The sequence below is a fragment of the Castor canadensis genome, chromosome 10 (genome assembly GCF_047511655.1).
Source record: "Castor canadensis chromosome 10, mCasCan1.hap1v2, whole genome shotgun sequence".
Lineage (NCBI taxonomy): Eukaryota > Metazoa > Chordata > Mammalia > Rodentia > Castoridae > Castor > Castor canadensis.
The window spans coordinates 141,076,279-141,096,954 of record NC_133395.1 but is presented as its reverse complement, the minus strand read 5'-3'; the positions used below and the strand labels follow the sequence as shown (position 1 = coordinate 141,096,954).

General features: G+C 40.3%; 1 protein-coding gene across 7 annotated transcripts in view; it reads right to left on the bottom strand.

Moving 5' to 3' along the window:
- The window catches only part of Fancd2 (FA complementation group D2), a 65,468-nt gene that overhangs the window by 24,359 nt on the left and 20,433 nt on the right, over nt 1-20,676 (bottom strand). For 6 of the 7 annotated variants that reach the window (XM_074044399.1, XM_074044398.1, XM_074044400.1 and 3 more), the window contains exons 17-29: nt 19,787-19,918; nt 16,600-16,710; nt 11,727-11,836; nt 9,473-9,533; nt 8,340-8,459; nt 7,868-7,941; nt 7,086-7,229; nt 6,467-6,567; nt 5,972-6,087; nt 4,484-4,592; nt 3,328-3,435; nt 2,950-3,065; nt 1,061-1,204 (exon numbers count right to left, since the gene is read on the bottom strand). In XM_074044399.1, the coding sequence (XP_073900500.1) occupies nt 1,061-1,204; nt 2,950-3,065; nt 3,328-3,435; nt 4,484-4,592; nt 5,972-6,087; nt 6,467-6,567; nt 7,086-7,229; nt 7,868-7,941; nt 8,340-8,459; nt 9,473-9,533; nt 11,727-11,836; nt 16,600-16,710; nt 19,787-19,918 (1,446 nt within the window). The remainder of the gene's footprint in view (nt 1-1,060; nt 1,205-2,949; nt 3,066-3,327; nt 3,436-4,483; nt 4,593-5,971; nt 6,088-6,466; nt 6,568-7,085; nt 7,230-7,867; nt 7,942-8,339; nt 8,460-9,472; nt 9,534-11,726; nt 11,837-16,599; nt 16,711-19,786; nt 19,919-20,676) is intronic. The other variant, XM_074044401.1, reaches the window with a different exon arrangement.

Here is a 20,676-nt window from a genome sequence, read left to right as displayed (position 1 = left end):
GTATATTACAGAAGTACAAAGGGTGAAATAGTCTCATTTTAAACTGGTCACTCAACACACATTTATGGAGACTCTCCCATAGGCAAGCTGACAGAAAGATTTAAATATATATGTATCTTGACTCTATTCTCAAGGTGCCTATGCTCCTGTAACTCTTAGGTAAAAACCCATGCTATTTTAATTTTTTTAGTCCGGTGGAATTCTACTGTCCAGTAAAATCCCTTATCAAAATTTATCTTTTAGCAGGCATGATGGCACACATTTGTAGTCCCAGAACTTGGGAGGCTGAGGTAGGAGGATTTTGAGTTCAAGACCAGCCTGGGCTATGTTGTAAGACTCTGCCTCATAAAACCAAAAGTTACTTCCTCTGTGAAAATGTCCTCTACTCTCAACTTCATAAGAAATACTATTTTCTCCCTGGAGTTTTACTGGTATTCAGTTCAGACCATTAATACAGCAAAGACCATGGATACAGCAGGTATTGCTAGGTACCTCTACTTCCTGTGTCCTATTACACTCTAGGCAAACATCATCCTGTATGTACGACTGCAGTGCCAGTGTCTGTATTAGTGGCAAATGCAAAAAAGTCCTCTGAAAGCATCTGTTGGATGCTGAACAAATGTTCTGAAAAAGCAAAAATAGCACTGATGGCTATGAGCCAGAACAGCACTCTGCCATAAAAGTACACTAAGTAGCTTGCTACTAGTAATCTGAAGGTAAGGATTACATCATTAGCACTGCATCTCACAATGTCTAACACACCGTTAAAAATTTACAAATTAAAACATCCGAATGATGAAGATAGCTATGCATCATTACTCTCACAGACTAAGGCCTCTGAAGTCAGAGTCTAACCATCCACCCCCTGCTCTTCCTTTCTTCCTCATCTTTCTCTCACTCAGGCAGGGCCTCATACATGCTAAGCAAGTATTCTAATCACTGAACTGCACCCCAGCCCTCTAACATTTCAGGGTCCTAGAGGTTTTATTTCTTTTGAAATAAGAATGGATCAGAGGAGCTTTCTGGAAGATTAAGTTCTGAGATCCAATCAGTCACTTACTTCAGTGTGCATTTCAGTATCTAAGATGAACTTGGTCACAAGTCCACAATGAAGAATAGAGAAGACATCAATGTCCAGCTCTCGGAAAAAAGCATGGTAATTCCACAGTGACACCGTTGTCTTTCCTTCCTTCCCTGGGAACTCCTGGTGGGAAAGCAGAAGCAACCAAAAGAACAAATAAGTCAAGTCTTCTATATTAATGTAACTTTTAATGAAAACTCTGACGGTTATGCAAAAAATTACTTTCATTGCATCAACACATTCCTTTCCCCAAAGTCCCTAAATTTTCCCAAGCACAGCACTTGGTTGGACATGGGGATGTAAGTAAACACCATCACCTTTGGCTAGCTTCTACTTAGGGCTGAACTATTAGGTAAACCAATGCATTATGGTATGATATAGAAAACTATGAGCTCTGGGAGAGGATGATCTATCTTTAAATCCCACTTTAACACTTATTAACTGTGTGTCCTTGAGCAAGTATGTCACTTTCCTTCTCTGTGTCTTAGTTTCCTAACATAGTAAATGTACATATTAATACCAATCTTGGGTTTTTAGGGAGATTAGAGGAGTTATACATAATAAGTTAAGCAAAAAATGGTAGCTGGAAAACAGAAATATTGGGGATCTGTATAATCCAGGCAGTTTCACAAACCCAGGAAGCAGTCTATTCTGTGAATGGTGGTACAAAGTTACAGGAAGAGGGGACCACTACGAATCAAGGAGCACAGACTTTACAAGCATTTTAGGTTATCTCAGTTCACTAAAGTTGATAATTTGGGTTCAGAAGGGGAAAAAGGCTAAAAGAAGTAAATATAAAAGTAAGTCAAGCATGGTGATACATACCTGTAATCCCAGCTACTTGGGAAGAACAGGCAGGAGGATTACAATTTCCAGGCCAGCCCAGGAAAAGTTAGTAAGACTCTATCTCCAAAAAAAAAAAAAATGCAAAAACAAAAGGACTGGAGGCTTAGCCCAAGTGCTAGAGCTCTTGTCTAACATGGGCAAGGGCCTGGGTTCAATCCCAGGACTGCTTAAAAAACATGGTACTTTACTCATATAATCCTATTACTCAGGAAGCTCCTGATGACAAGAGGATATCTTGGCTATATAAACCTTGTCTCAAAAAAAATTTTTTTAAAGAAAACATTTTTATTTTTGGTAGGTTTGAACTAAGGGCTTCACATGCTTGCGAAGCAGGAATCACACCTCCAGTCCATTTTGGTCTGGTGAGTTTGGAGATGGGGTCTCACGAACTATTTGCCTGGGCTGGCCTCAAACCTCAATCCTTCTGATCTCAGCCTCCTAAGTGGCTAGGATTCCAGGTATGAGCATAGTACTCAGCACAAAAAGTATTTTCTAAGCAGAATTTGATAACTGCTACAAGAAAAGAATTTAAAATACTAATGGGGTATAAAACAAAGGAAGTAAAACACACAAGAAAATGATTTAGTAGCCGGGTGTGGTGGTACACATCTGCAACTCCAATTCCAGCTACTTGTGAGAAGAGGTAGAAGACTGTGAGTTCAAGGCCAGCCCTGGCAAAGTCAGTGAGACCCTATCTCAAAAACAAAATAAAAACAAAAAAGCTGAGGGGGTAGCTCAAGTGGTAGAGCACTTGCCTAGCATATGTAAAGTCCTAGGTCCAATCCTCTGTACTACCAAAAAAAAAAAGGAAATAATAAGAAAAACAGCTAACAGTGTGCAGCAGGGACAAGACCTAAGCATCTAATTTGAACTTTTCTATTAGAGAGATACTCCAAGACCTAGGAGACTTCATTTTCCTCTCTATTCCCTAATTTTTTTCTTCATAAAACACAGGGAATAAGTCCTCTGTAGCTCTCACTGGGATGTCACACACCTTTGCCACACACTCAGTACTCCAATACCTTGTCTAGCTGGCTTCTACCAGATGGCACAGTGTCACATTCTGTGTTATCCTCCTTTGAAAGTGTGTCAGGGGAGGATGCTTTGCTGCCATCTGCTTTTTGTTTTCTTCCTCCTTCTATTGCAAAAAGAGAAAAATGACTCAACTGATTAATAATCATGTTTTGTTAAGTATCATTGCCCTCAGGAAATAACCTTTCGAACAGTACCTAGATGTAGAAGAGATAATTGTAAAGCCTAAATTATAGAACATTTATTAGTCCACTAAAGAAAGGGTTCAATCACACAATCTTTCTGATTACTGATGCCTTGATATATGCAACTTTTTAGGTTAATTCAATGTGGCTCAGATAGTGATAAAGAGAAAAGCGCATACTCACCAATCTTTCCTTTTTTTCTGTTTTTTGACGTGGCAGAACTGCTATGAGGTATCACATCTAAAGTTTCCAAATCAAAGTTTGCAAGAGGAGGAACAAAGTCTGGGGTGACTGAAACAGAGAGCAAAGCTCAATGAAGACCAACCATATACCACTATTACACTTGGAGTGCAATCACCCAAGAGACTAAAAACAGTTTTCTAAAATTATCAATGTCAGCAGTGAATGTTTGTAAGATACATTTAAGTCACCTGACATTGTTTTTGCATAGCAAAATAGAGAACCTAGAGGAACATTGTATTATTTGATCAGTAATATAAAACTATTCCAAATAATCATCAAAAAAAAATCAGAAAAGGAACTAAAAATATACAAACTTACATTTAAAATCTAAAGATAATATATTTGGTAACACAGCAGTTTGTTTTGTACACCACTATTTAATTTTATTTATCTTTTTGGTGATATTGGGGTTTGAATTAGGGCTTTGCTCTAGCTAGGCAGGCGCTGGACCACTTGAGCCATACCACCAGACTTTTTTGCTCTGGTTATTTTGGAGACAGGGTCTCGCTTTTTACCCAGGCTGGCCTAGACTGCAATCCTACTTCATACTCCCATTCATCTCTGGGATGACAGGCATGTACCACTACATTCAGCATTTTTTTCATTGAGATGGGATCTCACAAACTATTTGCCCAGGCTGGCCTTGAACCGTCATCCTTCCAACCTCAGCCTCCCAAATACCAACTAGCACATGGTTGTTTTTTCTTTCTTTCTTTCTTTCTTTCTTTCTTTCTTTATTTTCTTCTTTTTTGGTGGGACTGGGATTTGAACTCAGGAATTCACACTTGCAAAGTAGGCGCTCTACAACTTGAGCCACACCTCCAGCCCATTTTGTTCTGGTTATTTTGGAGACGGATCAGGCCTCCCAAATAACTAGGGTTACAGGTGTGAGCCACAGGCATTCGGCTTCTGTTTTCTTCAGAGTAAAATCTCTTGGCAGTAACAATAGGAGCAAAATGGACGTGCTCATTGTTCAGCACACGTTTCCTTTCCCCCAGAGGTATGTGGGACTGCTATCATTGAGCCAGCTTAAAAGCTAAGTTCTTTATCTCCTCACCAATGACCTAATAGGGTTACCAGTATAGGAATTCCTTACCTGACAAGTACTTTTTCAGGATTTCCTGGAGTTCTACAATGTCCTTTAACCGGGTGAGCACCTTCCCCTTCATCTCAGGTGATGTTTGTCGGCAGAAGGCATTCACAACCTACAAAGTACAAATATATTCTCATAGTTAGACATGTTTAGAGTCTAACCTTATTTGTATTACTCACTCAGAGCTGAGAGATGTCACTTAGTCTGTGCTATAGTTTGGACCTTAAATGTCACCCAATGTCTGATGTGTTAAAGCTTGATCTCCAGTGTAGTACTTTTGGGAGATGGTGGAACCTTTGAGTGGTGGGACCTTGTGGGAGGCCCTCATGTCATTGGGGGCATGCCCTTGAAGGGAATCAGGGGATCCTTATCTCTTCTCTTTTGCTTCCTAGCCATGAGATGAGCAGTTTTGTTCTGCCACATGCTCCCTGTCATTATGTGTAGCCTCACCACAGGCCCAAAGCAATAATGGGGCAAATCCATCATGGACTAGAACCTCCAAAACTGTGACCAAAAATAATCAAGCCCCACCCCTAAAGGTACCTGGATCTTTTTAAGTTATCTTGGGAATTTTGTTATAGTGATGCAAAGTTGAGAATTAAATCTATAATGTAAAAATGTTATCACCAAAGTGATGTAGAGAAAACAAATCCGTGGGCCACAATAAAGAAATCCCAGTTCTACTTATTACTAGGTATGTAACAAGGTGGACCATCTGGACAGCACACATTTGGTGTGTCCTATTCTGCTATGTACTACCTGTGTGACCTTGGCTGTCTTTAACGTTTCTGAGATTTTACTTCCTCAACTATAAAGTGGGGATATACTTGTTACATGAGTTAAATAGTATAAATAAAAAAATTAGGTCAGCACTTGTCATACTGTAAGTGACTCATAAACTTTAATGACTTTGAACCCTCTGTACTTGAAATTCTGTATGTATATAAACAAGGACAACTCCTGTCCACATTATAATAAAACTATGATGAATTCAAGTACACAAACATTCTCTGAGACAAAGTGCAAGAGAAAGGCAGTGAGACAGTAGTAAGATGTTGCTATCACTGTCCTGATTACTGTCTCACACACACATTCTAAAGAAAGGGAAACTTCCACCAACACGTCTCACAGTGAGTGCACACCTGTGGTAGGAGGAACTGTGTTTTTACAGCGGAGGAGGAGAGGAGTCATCCCAGGCAGAAGTAGAACTGTGACAAGGCCTGGAGGAGGTAACCACGAGCCACATGATATAAACTCTGAGGCTTTGATTTGGTGATACTGGGAGGTAACTACAGTCAGGGCGTGGTGGGATTTAACAGAGAAGCATGTATGTGCTTCTATATTAAATATAAATATACTTAATATTTATATTAAATATAAATATTTGGTGGAGACTAAAATATTTTTAGAGCCTTGTGGGAACAAAGAAAATTGTTTTCTTTTGGGAAATACTACAAACAATAAGTGAAACATTTCAGTATTTCTGCTCACCTCTCGAAACCAGTTGAGAGTAAGAAATATGAGTGAACACATGAATGAACGCTCTTTAGCAGACATGGACTCCAGCTGCTCTCCAGGTTCCAGGTCAGTAAGGAATATAGGACAGTCTGAGAGATAAGAACAAGTATTTCCAACTTCCTTTAGTTGAAGTCCAGTAACCCCTGAAGGTACTTATTTTCCCCTTTAATTCATATTTTAGGGTCAAGCTTTGATTACCTCAAAAAATACTTCCATATTATACAGCAATCAACAAATATAATTAGGAAGTTTGTGCAACAAGTATATGGAGAACAACTGGGAAGCAACATGGACCTACAATAACTGATTTACTAACATAATGGGATTCTGTACATACTACTTTGTCTCTTGAATTCCATTATTATTGCTATACTAATCTGTGACATACACCATGTATTAGTCTGGCCCTTGTCTATGTTTATCAATAAGATAACAAGGAAGGAAGGAGCTGAGGACTTCATCCTGTACCTAAGAGACCATCAATCTCTTCCAAATTTCCATTATGTTGTCGTGCCACACAAAGTCTCAGTAACCGGAAATAGGGAGCCAGACACAATGGAGACACCAATCTAGGAAGGAAAAAAATCCATTTCTTGAACTGCACTTCATAGTCATAGTCATATTAGTCCACGTCTACAGGACAATATTATAATGAAATAGTTTTGCCCAAAATAAATGTTTATTTTAAGAACAAGTGGTAAGAAACTCAATTAATGTTAAGCAAACAAACAATGACCTAAATTGCAGAAGGGCAGAGGTACGTGGGGTGAATGTGAAACAGGTAAATGGAGGGAAGGAGTGAGTCAGGAAGAGACAGCCAAGGATGCTCATGGCAGGGAAGGCAAGGGAAAGGACAGGAACAAGAAACAGCCTAGTACAATACCTGCTGGCTGTATTGAGCTATACAAATCTCAACCCCAGGGTCTAGAAAAATCAAGTAGTCTGTTCCTTTCCCTCTAATCCCTTCAAATACCATGTGTCTCAGTAGAAACTCTTTTGATTCAAGTCCATCTAGGTCGATGGAACTATGGAATTCCCTATGAACATTCGAAGCACCAAAGACTTCAGAAAGAAAAACTGCACTGACTTTTGCTGTGATTCCTGTGAAGTCATTTGACCCCCATCGTCTGCAAATTCCTGAGACAACAGTGGCAGGAGGTTGATTGCAATCCCATCATGTGTACTATAATCTTCCAGTCCATACAGAGCTTTCACAGGAAACAGAAAATCACTGTGAAGAGAACACAGAATCTGATGCCTTAGCTCAGGGGTAAGCAAAGATAAGGGGGACACCCTTAAAATAAACCAATTTCAAACACACTATTATGGGGAGAACTCAGAAACAGAAAAAAAGAACAAGAGGGCCACGCACCAGTGGCTCACACCTATAATCCCAGCTACTCAGGAGGCAGAGATCATGAGGACTGTGGTTTGAAGCCAGCCCAGGCAAACGGTTAATGAGACCTTATCTAAAAAATAGCTAACAAGCCAGGCACCAGTGGCTTGCACCTGTAATCAATCCTAGCTCCACAGGAGGTAGAAATCTGGAGGATCGGGATTTGAAGCCAGCCCGGGCAAAATAGTTTGAAAGACCTTATCTCAAAAAACCCTTCACAAAAATAGGGCTGGTGGAGTGGCTCAAGGTTTAGGCCTTGAGTTCAAGCCCCAATACCGAAAAAAACAAAAACAAAAAACAAGAGGGAAACTTTTAGCAATTCTGGAGCTGGGAACACAGGGTTTAAGGGTTGAGAAGAAAGAAGCTATGAGAGTGGGCAAGCTAGACTAAGGTCAAGGGTAGCGTTAAGTTTGTTGAAACCTACTGACAAAACAGACTTAACTTCTTTGGCAGTACAACCAAACAGCACTTACCCTTTGGGAACAACACAAAAGTCCACCACAAAGGCATCTTGGAAATCATTAAAGATGGTCTGACCAGCCCATTCCTTCAAGAAGCAGACAAACAAAAAGTCCATAGTGTACTTGGTCTAGAGTCTTAGATATTTACCATTAGCCTTTCTAAGTATCAGTTTTCTCATTCTGAAAAAGGAAATAACCATACCCAACTATTGTGAAGTAGAAAAGTGCTTAGCTCAGCACCCAGCACAGGATAGGGCTGTCAAACAGATGATGTCTATCAACAATACCCTCTTCCTCTCATTAATATTACTGAATATGTGAAGGAAGCCTCAGAGGAGCACCCTGAGGGGGTGGGGAGGTGTGAAATTTGTGAGAGCTCACGTAATAAGCTATTTTCACAATGCAAAACAGAGAAGGACTGGAAGAGTATGTTGCAAAACAGCTCTCATGCTTCATGGCTTTAAGATGAGCTACTTGGCCTTACCAAGGTCTTGGGAGCCAGTTTTCCTTCTTGAATCAGGTTGGCAAATTCATCATAATAAAGTGCGGAGGCCCGAGGAGACTGCTCACTACAGGAATGAACCAATTGCAGCAAGGCGGTCACCTGGTAGCCAGAGAGAGAGAATGCTGCAGTGGCTGGGCGGGCAGCCCTCCTGGGTGCTGTTTGCCCCGTGCAGTACCAACTTCCCTCTGCAATCTTGCTGGAAAACCTCTGCCTCTCACTTGAGGTTTGCAGAAACCTCGCGTTGTCTGCTTATTTCCAATCACGTTCCATTTCCAAATCCAGAACATGCAGCCAGATTAATTTTTCTAAAACAAAGCTGTAGCTATGCCATTTCCATGCTAAGAAGCCTGAAGGACTACCCCTTCTTAAAGAGTGAAGTAAAAATATCTTACCTGACATTCAAGGCCCTCTAAATAAGCTTTATGTACAATTCACTACTAAATGCTTATTTTTCCCTACACTCTAACCAACCTGTATGTGTTATGCAAGGTCTTTACCACTGAATCACACCCAGTCTAACCTATTTTTAATGACAGTCCATCTGTCTTGCTAAAAATTTAAAATCTAAGTGGAGAGATTACAAACAGATACTAAAATCAATAAAATTCAAGTCAAAGATTCTATGTACCACAGAAATGACTTTAAAAAAAAAAAAACACACAGCTGGGCACAGATGGTTCACACCTGTAATCCTAGCTACTTGGGAAGCTGAGATCAGGATTGTAGTTGGAGGCTAGCCCGGGAAATAGTTTGAGAACCCCCCGACCCATCTCCAAAATAAGCAGAGCATAATGGACTGGAGGCGTCACTCAAGCGGTAAAGGGCACACTTTGCAAGCATGAAGCCTTGAGCTCGAATCCTAGTCCCACCCGCCCCAAAAAACACCCACAAAAGCTGAGTTCAGGGCTGGGATGTGGCTTGGTGGCACAATGCTTGCCTAGCATGATTGAGGTTCTGGGTTCGATCCCAGCACCAAAAAAGAAAAGGACAAAAAAAAAAAGCTGAGTTCAAAACAAAGTATTCTTTCTGGTGAACCAACAATGATAGAAGCAGCTCCTCAGTTATTCATAAACATCTGCCTACATTATATGCAGGTGAGGGAGTGCACTCACCTGTGTGCACTGTTCATCGCTCAGGTCAGCTCTTCCTTGGGTTGAATTAGAAGATCTATTTCTAGAAACAAAAAATTTTAGTTTTGAGAGGGACTAAACTCTGTTATGACAGACAAAACTATAACCCCCTCCCATCTTTGGTATAGATAAGATGAACAAAGCAGCAGGACATGACTCAGACACGATTGCAGGGGAAACGTGCAGGATATGAGCTATGTGCAGGACGTGTTCTGCCTGCCTGCCCAATGCAGATAAACGAAGTATGCTTGTTACTGTTCTGTTGCTCAATAGGCTGAAATGAAGGGGATGTTACAAAATCATTGGTTAAGAAATGTGCGGGTTTTTCATTGTAACGGCTGGAAATGGACTATATAAGCTTTCCCCTAAGAAGACTGGGGGTCGAGCTTTCCTGACTGGACCTGCGTGTCCATACTGGAGCTCGATCCTGGCTAGCCAGTTAAATAAACTCTGCTTTGGCAGTTACCTTCTCAGCTGGCTTTCTGTCTCTCAAGGGAATAGGATTCCCATCCCTTACTTTTGCAGTATTTTACAATGGGTCATAAATTTAAGAATCCTGCCTTCCTTGAGGTAGAAGTAGAGATAAAATTCATGAAGGCATGGAGAAGTACTTATTTTGTCCTACAAAGTACAGATTACAGCAAAGGATTGTGTTCCCCACCCCTCTTTGAACATGGGGTAGCACGATGCCATTCAGGCATATCTCAAAATTCTGGCCTCAAGTGCAGAACTAGAGGGGCATGTCACTGCACCAAGCTTTATATATTGTTAGGAGCACACTGACTCAGTAATAATAAGGGCAAGCACTTCTTTTTTTTTTTTTCCAGGTGGGTCTTAATATGTTACTCAGGCTGTCCTTGAACTCCTAGCTTCAAGTGATCCTCCTGCCCAGTCAAGGAACTGGGACTATGGTGTGTGACACTGTGCTCAGCTTACACTTCTTTAGTATATACTATGTGCTGGGCGTTGTTCTAACCACGAGATGCTCTCAATAACTCTGAAGTAAATTCTACCATTATCCTCATTTCACAGATGTAAGACTACCAACTTGCCTAAGATTAGTAGCCAATGAACAACGGAGCCAGGATTTGACTCCAGGCAAGCAGTAAGACTTCAGAGTGAATACACTCTTAACTGATACACTACAGCCTCTTCAGGTTATTTTTCTTCTTCAGATTATTAATGCTGATTCAAAGGATGTGTACTGAGTTTTCTAATTCCTGACAGATAATTTCAAAGAAGTATGAATAGAACTGTGCTGTCAGTTTGCAATGAAAACATCTTACCAAGTCCCAAACCAGATGCTTCTTTAGATGCTACAACTGGGCATCAAAAATCAAGAGGGGAGAAATCCACAGTGAAGATTTTATTTGTACACAACTCGAAGCTCCAGATAGGATTAACACAGCAATGTAGACACCTGCACTGACTAGTGTTCTAGCTCAGGAGCAGACACAGAAGAATGCATATCAGGAGGATCAAGGTACTCTCCCCTACCCCCTTTTTGATGATACTGGAGTTTGAACTCAGGGTCTCACACTTTCTAGTTACTCTACTACTTGAGCCACTTTGTCAGCCCCGCTTTTTCTGTGTATTGGTTAGTTTTTAAGATACGTTTTTTTTTTTTTTTTTTTTTTGCTCAGGCTGGCCTCAAACCTCAATCCTCCTGATCTCTGCCTCCTGAATAGCTAGGATTACAGGCATGAGCCACCAGCGCCCAACTCAAGGTTCCCGTTTTATGAAAAGATTTCTAGAATTCTTTATCTTGGAAATTCTTGGTTTTATTGTTTTATTTATTTATTATTTGTAATACTGGGGCTTGAACTCAGGGCCTACACCTTGAGCCACTCCACTAGCCCATTTTTGTGTTGGGTTTTTTAGAGATACGGTCTTGCAAACTATTTGCCCAAGGCTGGCTTTGAACCATGATCTTCCTGATCTCTGCCTCCTGAGTAGCTAGGATCACAGGCATGAGCAACCAGCACCTAGCAGAAAATTCCTAGTTTTTAACCATCGAGTTATAATAACTATGATCACAATTCTGTAAAAATTATACATCTTAGAAGTCAAGATTAAAGAGAACACAGAAAAGTAGCAAAACATATGCTCAGTGCTTAAGAGTTTTAATTGTCTACTTTTAAACTATGTCAACACAATGTACTTTTTTTTTTTTTTGGTAAGGCAGAAATTTGATTAATTGATCCTGAGCCACAGAAGTCAGAATCTCCCCATATACCTGTCTCCAGCCATGATGCCAGCCATGGTAACTGCACCAATAATCCCAATGAGTTTGTACTTGAATATGGTGCTAGAGAGCTGCTTTCGTATCACCAGGTGCATGTCATCCTGCAATGAAACAAGGGTGGAGAAAGTGGAAGATTCTGGAATGGCACAGCTAAATAATATATGGATACTGGAACCAACAAAAAAACCCAACTAGATTAAGACTAGGAAGGTTCTATCATTTACTAACTATGTGGCCTTTAGCAAGTCATTCCATTTCTCTGAGTCTCAATATTCTCATCTCTAAGATGGAAAGTGTTGTTTTAAGGTTTAGAGACAAATTATGAAAAATTCGTAGAACATGTACATGTAGACATTCAGTAATAATAACTGTTAGTATTGTCATGTTGGTTGCTTATAGGGATATGAAAACTATCAGAATGCTGGCTGATCAGCTAAAACAATGCAGAATAAATTACTTAGAAATAAATTTAACCAAGGAAGCAAATCTATACATTAAAATCTACAAAACAATGCTGGCCAAGCATGGTGGTGCATGCTTGTAATTCCAGTACTCAGAGGATGAGGCAGACAATCCAGTTTGAGGTTAGTCGGGCTACAGAGCAAATTCAAGACCAGCTGGGTTACATAGTGAGACCCTGTCTCAAAAGAAACAAAACTAAGTTAAGCACCAGTAGCTCACACCTGTAATTCTAGCTACTTGGGAGGCTGAGATTAGGAGGACTGTGGTTTGAGGCCAACCCAGGCAAATAGTTAATGAGACCCCCATCTCCAAAATAAACAGAGTAAAATGGACGGGAGGTTTAGTTCAAGAAGTAGAGCACCTGCTTTCCAAGCATGAAGCTCTGAGTTCAAACCCCAGTCCCACTAAAAAACCTTTACATATAATATATACGCATACTATACTATTCTTAGTTTAAATTTATATATGTATATAAATAACAGTGCTTTGGTCAGGAGTGGAGGTGCATGCCTATAATCTCAGCACTATGGATGCTGAGGCAAAAGGATCACAAGTTGCCAGTCTGGGCTACACAGAGAGACCCTGCCTCAATCAAAACAAAACAAATTTACAAAACATTGCTGGAAGAAATTAAAGATGTAAATAATGAAAAGAAGGCTGGTGGTGGCTCGAGTTCTAGAGCACCTGCCTATCAAGTGTAAGACCCTGAGTTCAAACCCCAACACTGCCAAAATAAACAAATAAATAAATAAAAATGAGAAGATATCTTGTGCTCCTGTATTAGAAGACTTAATATTATTAAGATGACAATACTATTCAAAGACATTCAATGCAATCCTTTTACAAATGTCAGCAATATTTTTTTTTTTGCAAAGACACAAAAATCCATAGTAAGGGGGAGTCAAACTAAGTCATATTGTAAGCACTTTTGTAAATGTCACAATGTACCCACACTACAACTATAATATATTAACAAATAAATAAAAGAAAAAACATAAAGACTTTGCAAGTACGAAGCCCTGACTACAAACCCCAGTCCCACCAAAAGAAAAAGAAAAAAAGAGCCTTCTACTTTAAAATTCATATAGAATTCCAAGGGATCCCAAATAGCCAAAACAATCTTAAAAAAAAAAGAAAGAAAGAAAGAAAGAACAAAGTTGGATACTCCTACTCCTTGATTTCAAAATTACTATATAGCTGTAATACTGGCGTAAGGACAGGTAGATAGGCCAATGGAACAGAAAAGAGTTCAGAAATAAACCTTCACATATGTGGTCAACTGATTTTCAACAAAGGCACTAAGACCATTCAAGGTGGGAAAGGATAGTCTTTTTTGATGAATGGTGCTATAAAAACTGGATATGCAGGACTGGGATGTAGCTCAGTGACGGAGTGCTTATCTACCATGTATGAGGCCTGGGTTTGATTCCCAGCACCAAAAAAGAAAAAAAAAAAAAAAACTTGATATGCGTTAAGTAAAAGAACAAAGTTAAATCCTTACCTTATACAATTAAGGTAATACCAAAAGTTAATTCAAAGTGCATCACAGACTTAAATTTATGAACCCAAATTTTCTTTTAAGAAAATGGAGGAAAATCTTCATGATCTCTCGGATTTGACAATTTTTTTTTGGTTGGGGGAGGGAGCTTGAACTGAGAGCCTTGCACTTGCTAAGATATGTGCTCTAACACTTGAGCCACTCCACCAGCCCTTTTTGCTATTGGTTATTTTGAAATAAGAGTCTCATTTTATACTGGGGTCAGATTGGACAAAATGGAGACCTTCTCCCCTCATTTATACATCCCCAAATAACTGGAATAATAGGTGCATGTCACCACATGGTGGGGTGGTCTCCAGACTTTTTGCCTGGGCTGGCCTTGAACCATGACCATCTCAATCTGTGCCTCCCAAGTAGCTAGGATTACAACATTGGTTTCTTAAGTGTAACACCAAAAGCACAAAGAACAAAAGAAAAAAATAAATTGAACTCCATCAAAACTGAACACTTTTGTGCATCAAAGCACACTATTTCCCCTATACGAAAGATGTTTGCTGTCATTAGTCATAGGGAAGTACATATCAAAACTACAGTGACGCCACTTTATACCCACTAGGATGGTTATTAATTACAAAAAGGAAAACAACAAAACGTAAGGATGAGGAGAAAAGGGAACCGTAACACACTGTTGGCAAAAATTTAAAATAGTGCAGCTGCCCATGGAAATTTTTCTTGGTCCCTTAAAATCACCAAATGACCCAGCAATTCTATTCCTAGGTATATACAAAAAGGAATTAAGAAGTGGGACTCAAACAAATATATGCACACTGAAGTACGTAATAACATTATTCAAATGGACAGAAGTAGAAGCAACCCAAAAACCCATCAATGGATGAATGAACAAAACACAGAATATACATAAAACATAATTCAGCTATATCCTACCACATAGTTTAACACTGAAAACAAGCCAGACAGGACAGGGCAAACAGACGCTTCCACTTGTATGACTTATGTGACATGTTACAGAAAGTAGACTGGAGATTACCAGATTACCAAGTACTAAGGGGAGGAAAATACAGAATTATTGCCAATTACCAAGACAATAAAAATGAAAATGGACAATAGTAATCTTCTTTCTTTTTCCTTCTTCTTTTTTTTTTGGTAGTTCTGGGCACTGAAGCCAGGGTCTTGTGCCTGCTAAGCAAGCACTCTAACCACCTGAGTCACACCCCCAGCCCTTTTATTTTATGCTTTTTTGAGGCTGGCCTCAAGCATGGGATCCTTCTGACTCTACCTAGTAGCTGGATTACAAGTGTTTGTCACCACGCCTGGCTGTGAATATTGTTAATGTCACTGAATTATATACTTAAAACAAGCTAAAACAAAGTTGGAAGTGGTAGTACACACTTGGGAAGCAGAGACAGGAGGATTTTGAGTTTAAGACAAGCCTGGCTTACATGGAGTTTGAAGCCAGTCTGAGCTACAAATCGAAACCCTGTCTCAAAAATTAAAAAAAAAAAAAGTTAAAATGTTAAATTTTATACACAATGCTACAATTCATAAATACAATAGTGAAGTGGGTTTGTATTATTTGTATGACACAATTTACAAAATATTCTGCTAAATGCAAAAAGTGATATATAGAACAAGAGGGGAAGGCACAGAACACTGGTAAATACAAATTTGCAAATGCTCAGAACATCATAGAAAGCTATAAACTAGTGACAATGACTGCCTCTGCAGAGACAAACAGATGTCTAGAGGAATGAAAGGGAGAGAGAATTATTTTTCACTGTATGTGTTTCTATACATTTTGAATTTTGTACCATATATGTATACTACCTAGTAAAAACAAATTTTTTAACTAAAAAAAAAAGTGTTGGATATTCAAAGCCACAGTCTAGTATGGATTTGTGCCACAAGGTGGCACTAAAGATACAAAAGAGTAGGAGTTACAATTCAAACGCAAACTTTGATTTTACACCCTTAGGTTGGCTTTGCTTAGTAATTGGTGCCTACAAGTGAAAGTGAGTCCAGGTGAAGTTCACCTTAACTGTGGATGTTCCGTGAATAACAAAGGAATTCTGTGCTTCCACAGCACTCAATATAGAACCTAACGGCTCTGCTTACTCAGTTTCACGAATAATCAAGGCTGATTACAAATCCATCTCTATCCTAACAGAATAACCCTTTTTTTCTTTTCTTTTCTTTTCTTTTTTTTTGAGACAGTCTCACTATGTAGCCCAGGCTGACATCAAACCACCTATGTTGTCTAGGTTGATCTCAAACTTGTAACCCTCCTTTCTCGGCCTCCCCAGTGCTGTGATTATAGGCATGAGCCACCACACCTGGTTTGTTGAGGGCAGGTCTAATATACCTAGTATGTCAGTGACTGGCACAGAACAGGCACTTAATGTCTATGACAAGAATGAACAAATGCTTGGACTATGGTTATATACTCTATTTCCACTATTATTATACAAACTGGAGCAATTTGTCAAGCAAATTTCAAGAAATAAAGTTTAAAAAAGTCTCAGCCAAGCATCATGGCTCACACCTATAATCCCAGCTACTCCGAAGGCAGAGATCAGAAGGATCAAGGCTTAAGGTCACTCTGGGCAAAAAAGTTAGCAAGACCCTATTTCAAAAAACAAGCCAGTCATGGTGATGCATACCTGTAATCTCAGCTATGCAGGAGGTATAGGTAGGAGTATCAAAGTCCCAAGCCAGCCTAGGTAAAAACTCAAGACCCTATCCAAAATATAACTAAAGGCAAAAATGGATGGAGGTATAGCACAAGCAGAGAGCGCCTGCCTAGTAAGTGCAAGGCCCTGAGTTCAAATCCACAGTACCACCAAAAACAAACAAACAAAAATTCTTTCTTAACACATGTTCTCTTACCTGAATGTGGCTGTTAGTTTCATGCTGTTTACTAAATGCCAGTGTACTGAGAATATAGAAGACTTTTCGTATTTGCTGAGGGGACATGTTCTCCATATAATCTAAAATTCCCTGGAAGGAAAAAAATATCAACAGTGAGGTTAGTAGCTAACATTTTATCTCTTTAAATCCTTCTTACAACTTCAGTATGAAAAAAATGTCCCCTTGGACTCACATACTGGGGGCTTGGATGCCAGCAGATGGCTTTTGGGAAGCAATTAAGTCATGAGGTTCTGACCTAATCAGTGATTAATCCTGATGGATTCCTACTATGATGCACTACTGGAAAGTGGAGAAGAGTAAAAGGTGGTGCCTCATCGGAGAAGTGTGCTCCTGGGGGCATGTTCTGGAAAGATTGCCTCTTGTCCCCTCTGCTTTCTGGCAGCCTCTGCACAAACTCATTACCACGACATTCTGGATCCAGCAGCAGACTATGGACAGAAACCTCTGAAATCAAGGGCTAAAACTGAGCCTCACACCTTTTAAGCTGTCCTCAGGCATTCATCTCAGTGACAAAGTCTATCACAACCCTTAGGATACATACACAGACAGCTTAAGTTATAGAAGCTGTGTTCAGAAGCCAAGTCTGATGTTCTGGAAATACGCTAAGAAGGCTCTTGCAGCTTTCTAAGACTGTCTTATCCGAGACTAGGAACCTCCACTGGGAAAGATGAAGTCATTTGTCCCCTGCATTCCGCACCACAACCCTGGCCTTGACTGGACCCATGTGTGGTCATCCTGTGTACTTCCCCGTCCTCTGTCCTCTTCACCATCACACCTGCAGTATTTCTCAATACAGCCGTGCACCACTGCGCCCAGCCACTGGCTGACATAGGATCTCATAAACTTTTTGCCTGGGTTGGCCTCAGAGTCCTCCTGACCTGCGCCTTCCAAGTAACTACGGATTACAGGCATGAGCCACCAACACCCAGCAAATGCCTCCCTCTTGAACTCTCTTCTTCCTGAGCTTCTGCTACCTGACATCTTTCTAGTTGACATTATTATTTTTTTGTTTTTGTGGTACTAGGGCTTGAACTGAGGGCCTACACCTTGAGCCACTCCACCAGCCCTTTTTTGTGATGGGTGTTCTCAAGATAGGGTCTCACAGAATTATTTGTCTGGGCTGGCTTCGAACTGCAGTCCTCCTGATCTCTGCCTCCTGAGTAGCTAGAATTACAGGCATCAGGCAGTGGCGCCCAGCTTAGTTTACATTATTCACTTCTTGCTTCCTTATTCTTCTTCCAAAAGGCTTTGTTCCAGTCTGCCACTTAGAACTCCAATGCTCTCAAAATTTCTGCACTCCTCTGTGCATCCATGGTCTCTTGCCACACATTGGCTCACACCTGTCTGCTGGATATACAAAACTAAACTTTTCATCGCATGAGCCCCCTGGACTCCACAGTGGAATTTCCTACTACCCACTAACCATGCAAACCGGAGGCTCCCAAACTCAAACCCCTCCAAGCTTCCTCCAGAAGATGCACTATGGAGAACCTGTACCTGGTTTCTGTTTCTCACAGGTATATATTTGTGGTGATCACAATGATCCCAACACCAAATTGTGTCTGAAGCCATCATTTCCTCTTTTTCCTCATGATTCTAATTTTTGTTCTTACTCTCTCACTCCCTGGGGCCATTTCAGTGGCTGTCGCTCAATCCACCACGTGCCCTTAAAGCCCCGACTTGATTAGGTCACTTCCCTGTAAATACCTATGCCAGTTCCCCATGGTTTATAAAATTGATTTAAAATTCTTTAGTATGGGCCTGAAATCCTTCAAAATTTGGCTCTGTCCTATGTCATACCACCCTTACCTTCTACCACTCCCCACCATATATCCTATTCTCCAGCCAGTCCAGTCTATTTGTCATCCCTCAGGCATACGTGGACTCATGCACCAACTCTGCTTTTGTTCAAAATGTTCTCTGGCAAATTGCACTTCTTTCTCTTCTCTCACCAATCATTCCCACTCAAGTGTTGTCTACTGGGATAAGTACAGTGGCTCACATACTTGAGAGGTGGAGAGCAGAACTGTGGTTGAGGCTAGCCCAGGAACAGTTAGTGAGGCTCCATCTCAACAAATAGGCCAGGTGTGGTAGTGCATTTCTGTAATCCCAGCCATAGGGAAACCAAAGGTAGGAGGATCATGGTTTGAAGCCTGCGCAGGCAAATGCAAGCCCCTATCCAAAAAACTACTAAAGCCAAAAAGGGCTGGGGGCATGACTCAAGTGATAGCGCACCTAACCAGTAAGTACAAGTTAGATGAGTTCAAACAGTAGTATCCTCCAAAAACAATAAAAAAAGTCATCTCCTATTTGAAGACTTCTCCAGCTCCTCAGGCCAAATTTAATGATTTCTGCTCTGTTTTGTTTCCTTCATTTTGTTTTGAGACAGGTCAAAGTATGTATCCTACACAGGCCTCAAACTATTGCCTCAGCCTCTCAAAATGTGGGATTACAGACGTGCCCCACCATGCTCAGCTGCCTGCTCTCATGTACCTGTAGCACTTTATTTTTATTACAGAATTCATCAGATTGTATTTTAGTGACTTGTTTGGGTGTCTTCCTCTATTATTAAGAAAAAAGACTGACCTTCAGATACACAGCATTTGGAACAGAGCTTGGCACAGTTAGGTATAAAGATGTATCTTCTGAATGAATTAATACATCAGTAAGTCATTTTTATAACTTGCCTGTAATGGAACCTCCCACTAATCCCTCCCACCACATATAGTGCTCAGTATCTAAAGAGTACAAATATGGGCCGATGGTGTGCCTCAAGTGGTAGAGTGTCTGGCTACCAAGCATGAGAACCTCAGTTCAAGCCCCAGTACGCGCTCCCAAAAAAACAAATAAACGATCACTTACTAACAGATATCAGCTCAAGACACATAAAAGAAAAACAATTCAACTGAGCACCAGTTGCTCACACCTGTAATCCTAGCAACTCAGGAGGCAGCAATCAGGAGGATGTCAGTTTGAAGCCAGCCCAGGCAAACAGTTCTTAAGACCCTATCTTGAAAAAAATCCAATACAAAAAAGGGCAGATGGAGTGGCTCAAGGTGTAGGCCCTGAGTTCAAACCTCAGTATCGCACAAAAAAAAAAAAAAAAAAAAAGATTCAATATATAACAATGCAACCAACAGATAACCTTCACAAAAACGGCGTTCGGCCTCATCGCAGATGGGCTTAGTACTATCAAGTCAAGGAAGACATCCAACGCAGCATCGACTTCAGCTTCATTCCCACTACAGACATGGGTCACCAGGGTGCCAACTACTTCCTATGGGAGCAGGGGGTGACAACAGGACAGTGTGAAGTAAAGTATGGCATGGTTATTCTGAATGCCTTCATTCCTGAGGCCTTTCTAGTCTCTATATTGTTAAAGTCACAACCTTTCTGGTTTTGTGCTCTATTATCTAATTTCATTAATTTTGGCTCAGGATGCCCTAGATCTGTACATTACCTGCTCCCCATAATTCACCAGTGAGCACAATCTAAGCCTTCTTTATTTTGCTCCTTGACATAGTCTTCGTTCTTTTTCCCATATGAACTAAGTTTTAAGGTGTGAATGGACTTAAATCTGTTGACATTTCATGAAAAGACAGTACTCACATAGTCCTTAAATGACACAGGTCAGACTTGCATGGTGTCAAGAGAACCCATCTAATGGTGCACTAAGACATTAAGAGGGCGCAAAAACATCTCTAAAATCCTGCACCCTTTCTTTTATATTACTATTCTATAACAGAGTCACGCAGTTTCTCAATTGCAATACCTAGCTCATGTCAGCTGCATTTCTGTTCTAAACTTTAAAATATTGTTTAGGGGCTGGCAATGTAACTCAGTGGTATAACACTTGGCCTAGTATGTGCCAGACCCTGAGTCTGAGCCTCAGCACTGCAGAGAATGTATTTATTTTACAAATCTGGGTTTGTAAAAGTGCCATTCAAATATGCTTGAACACTGCTGCTCATAGGTACAGTATGAATAACAATATAAAGTAAGACGCTTTATTCTTAGTTGTTTTCCAAGCATATT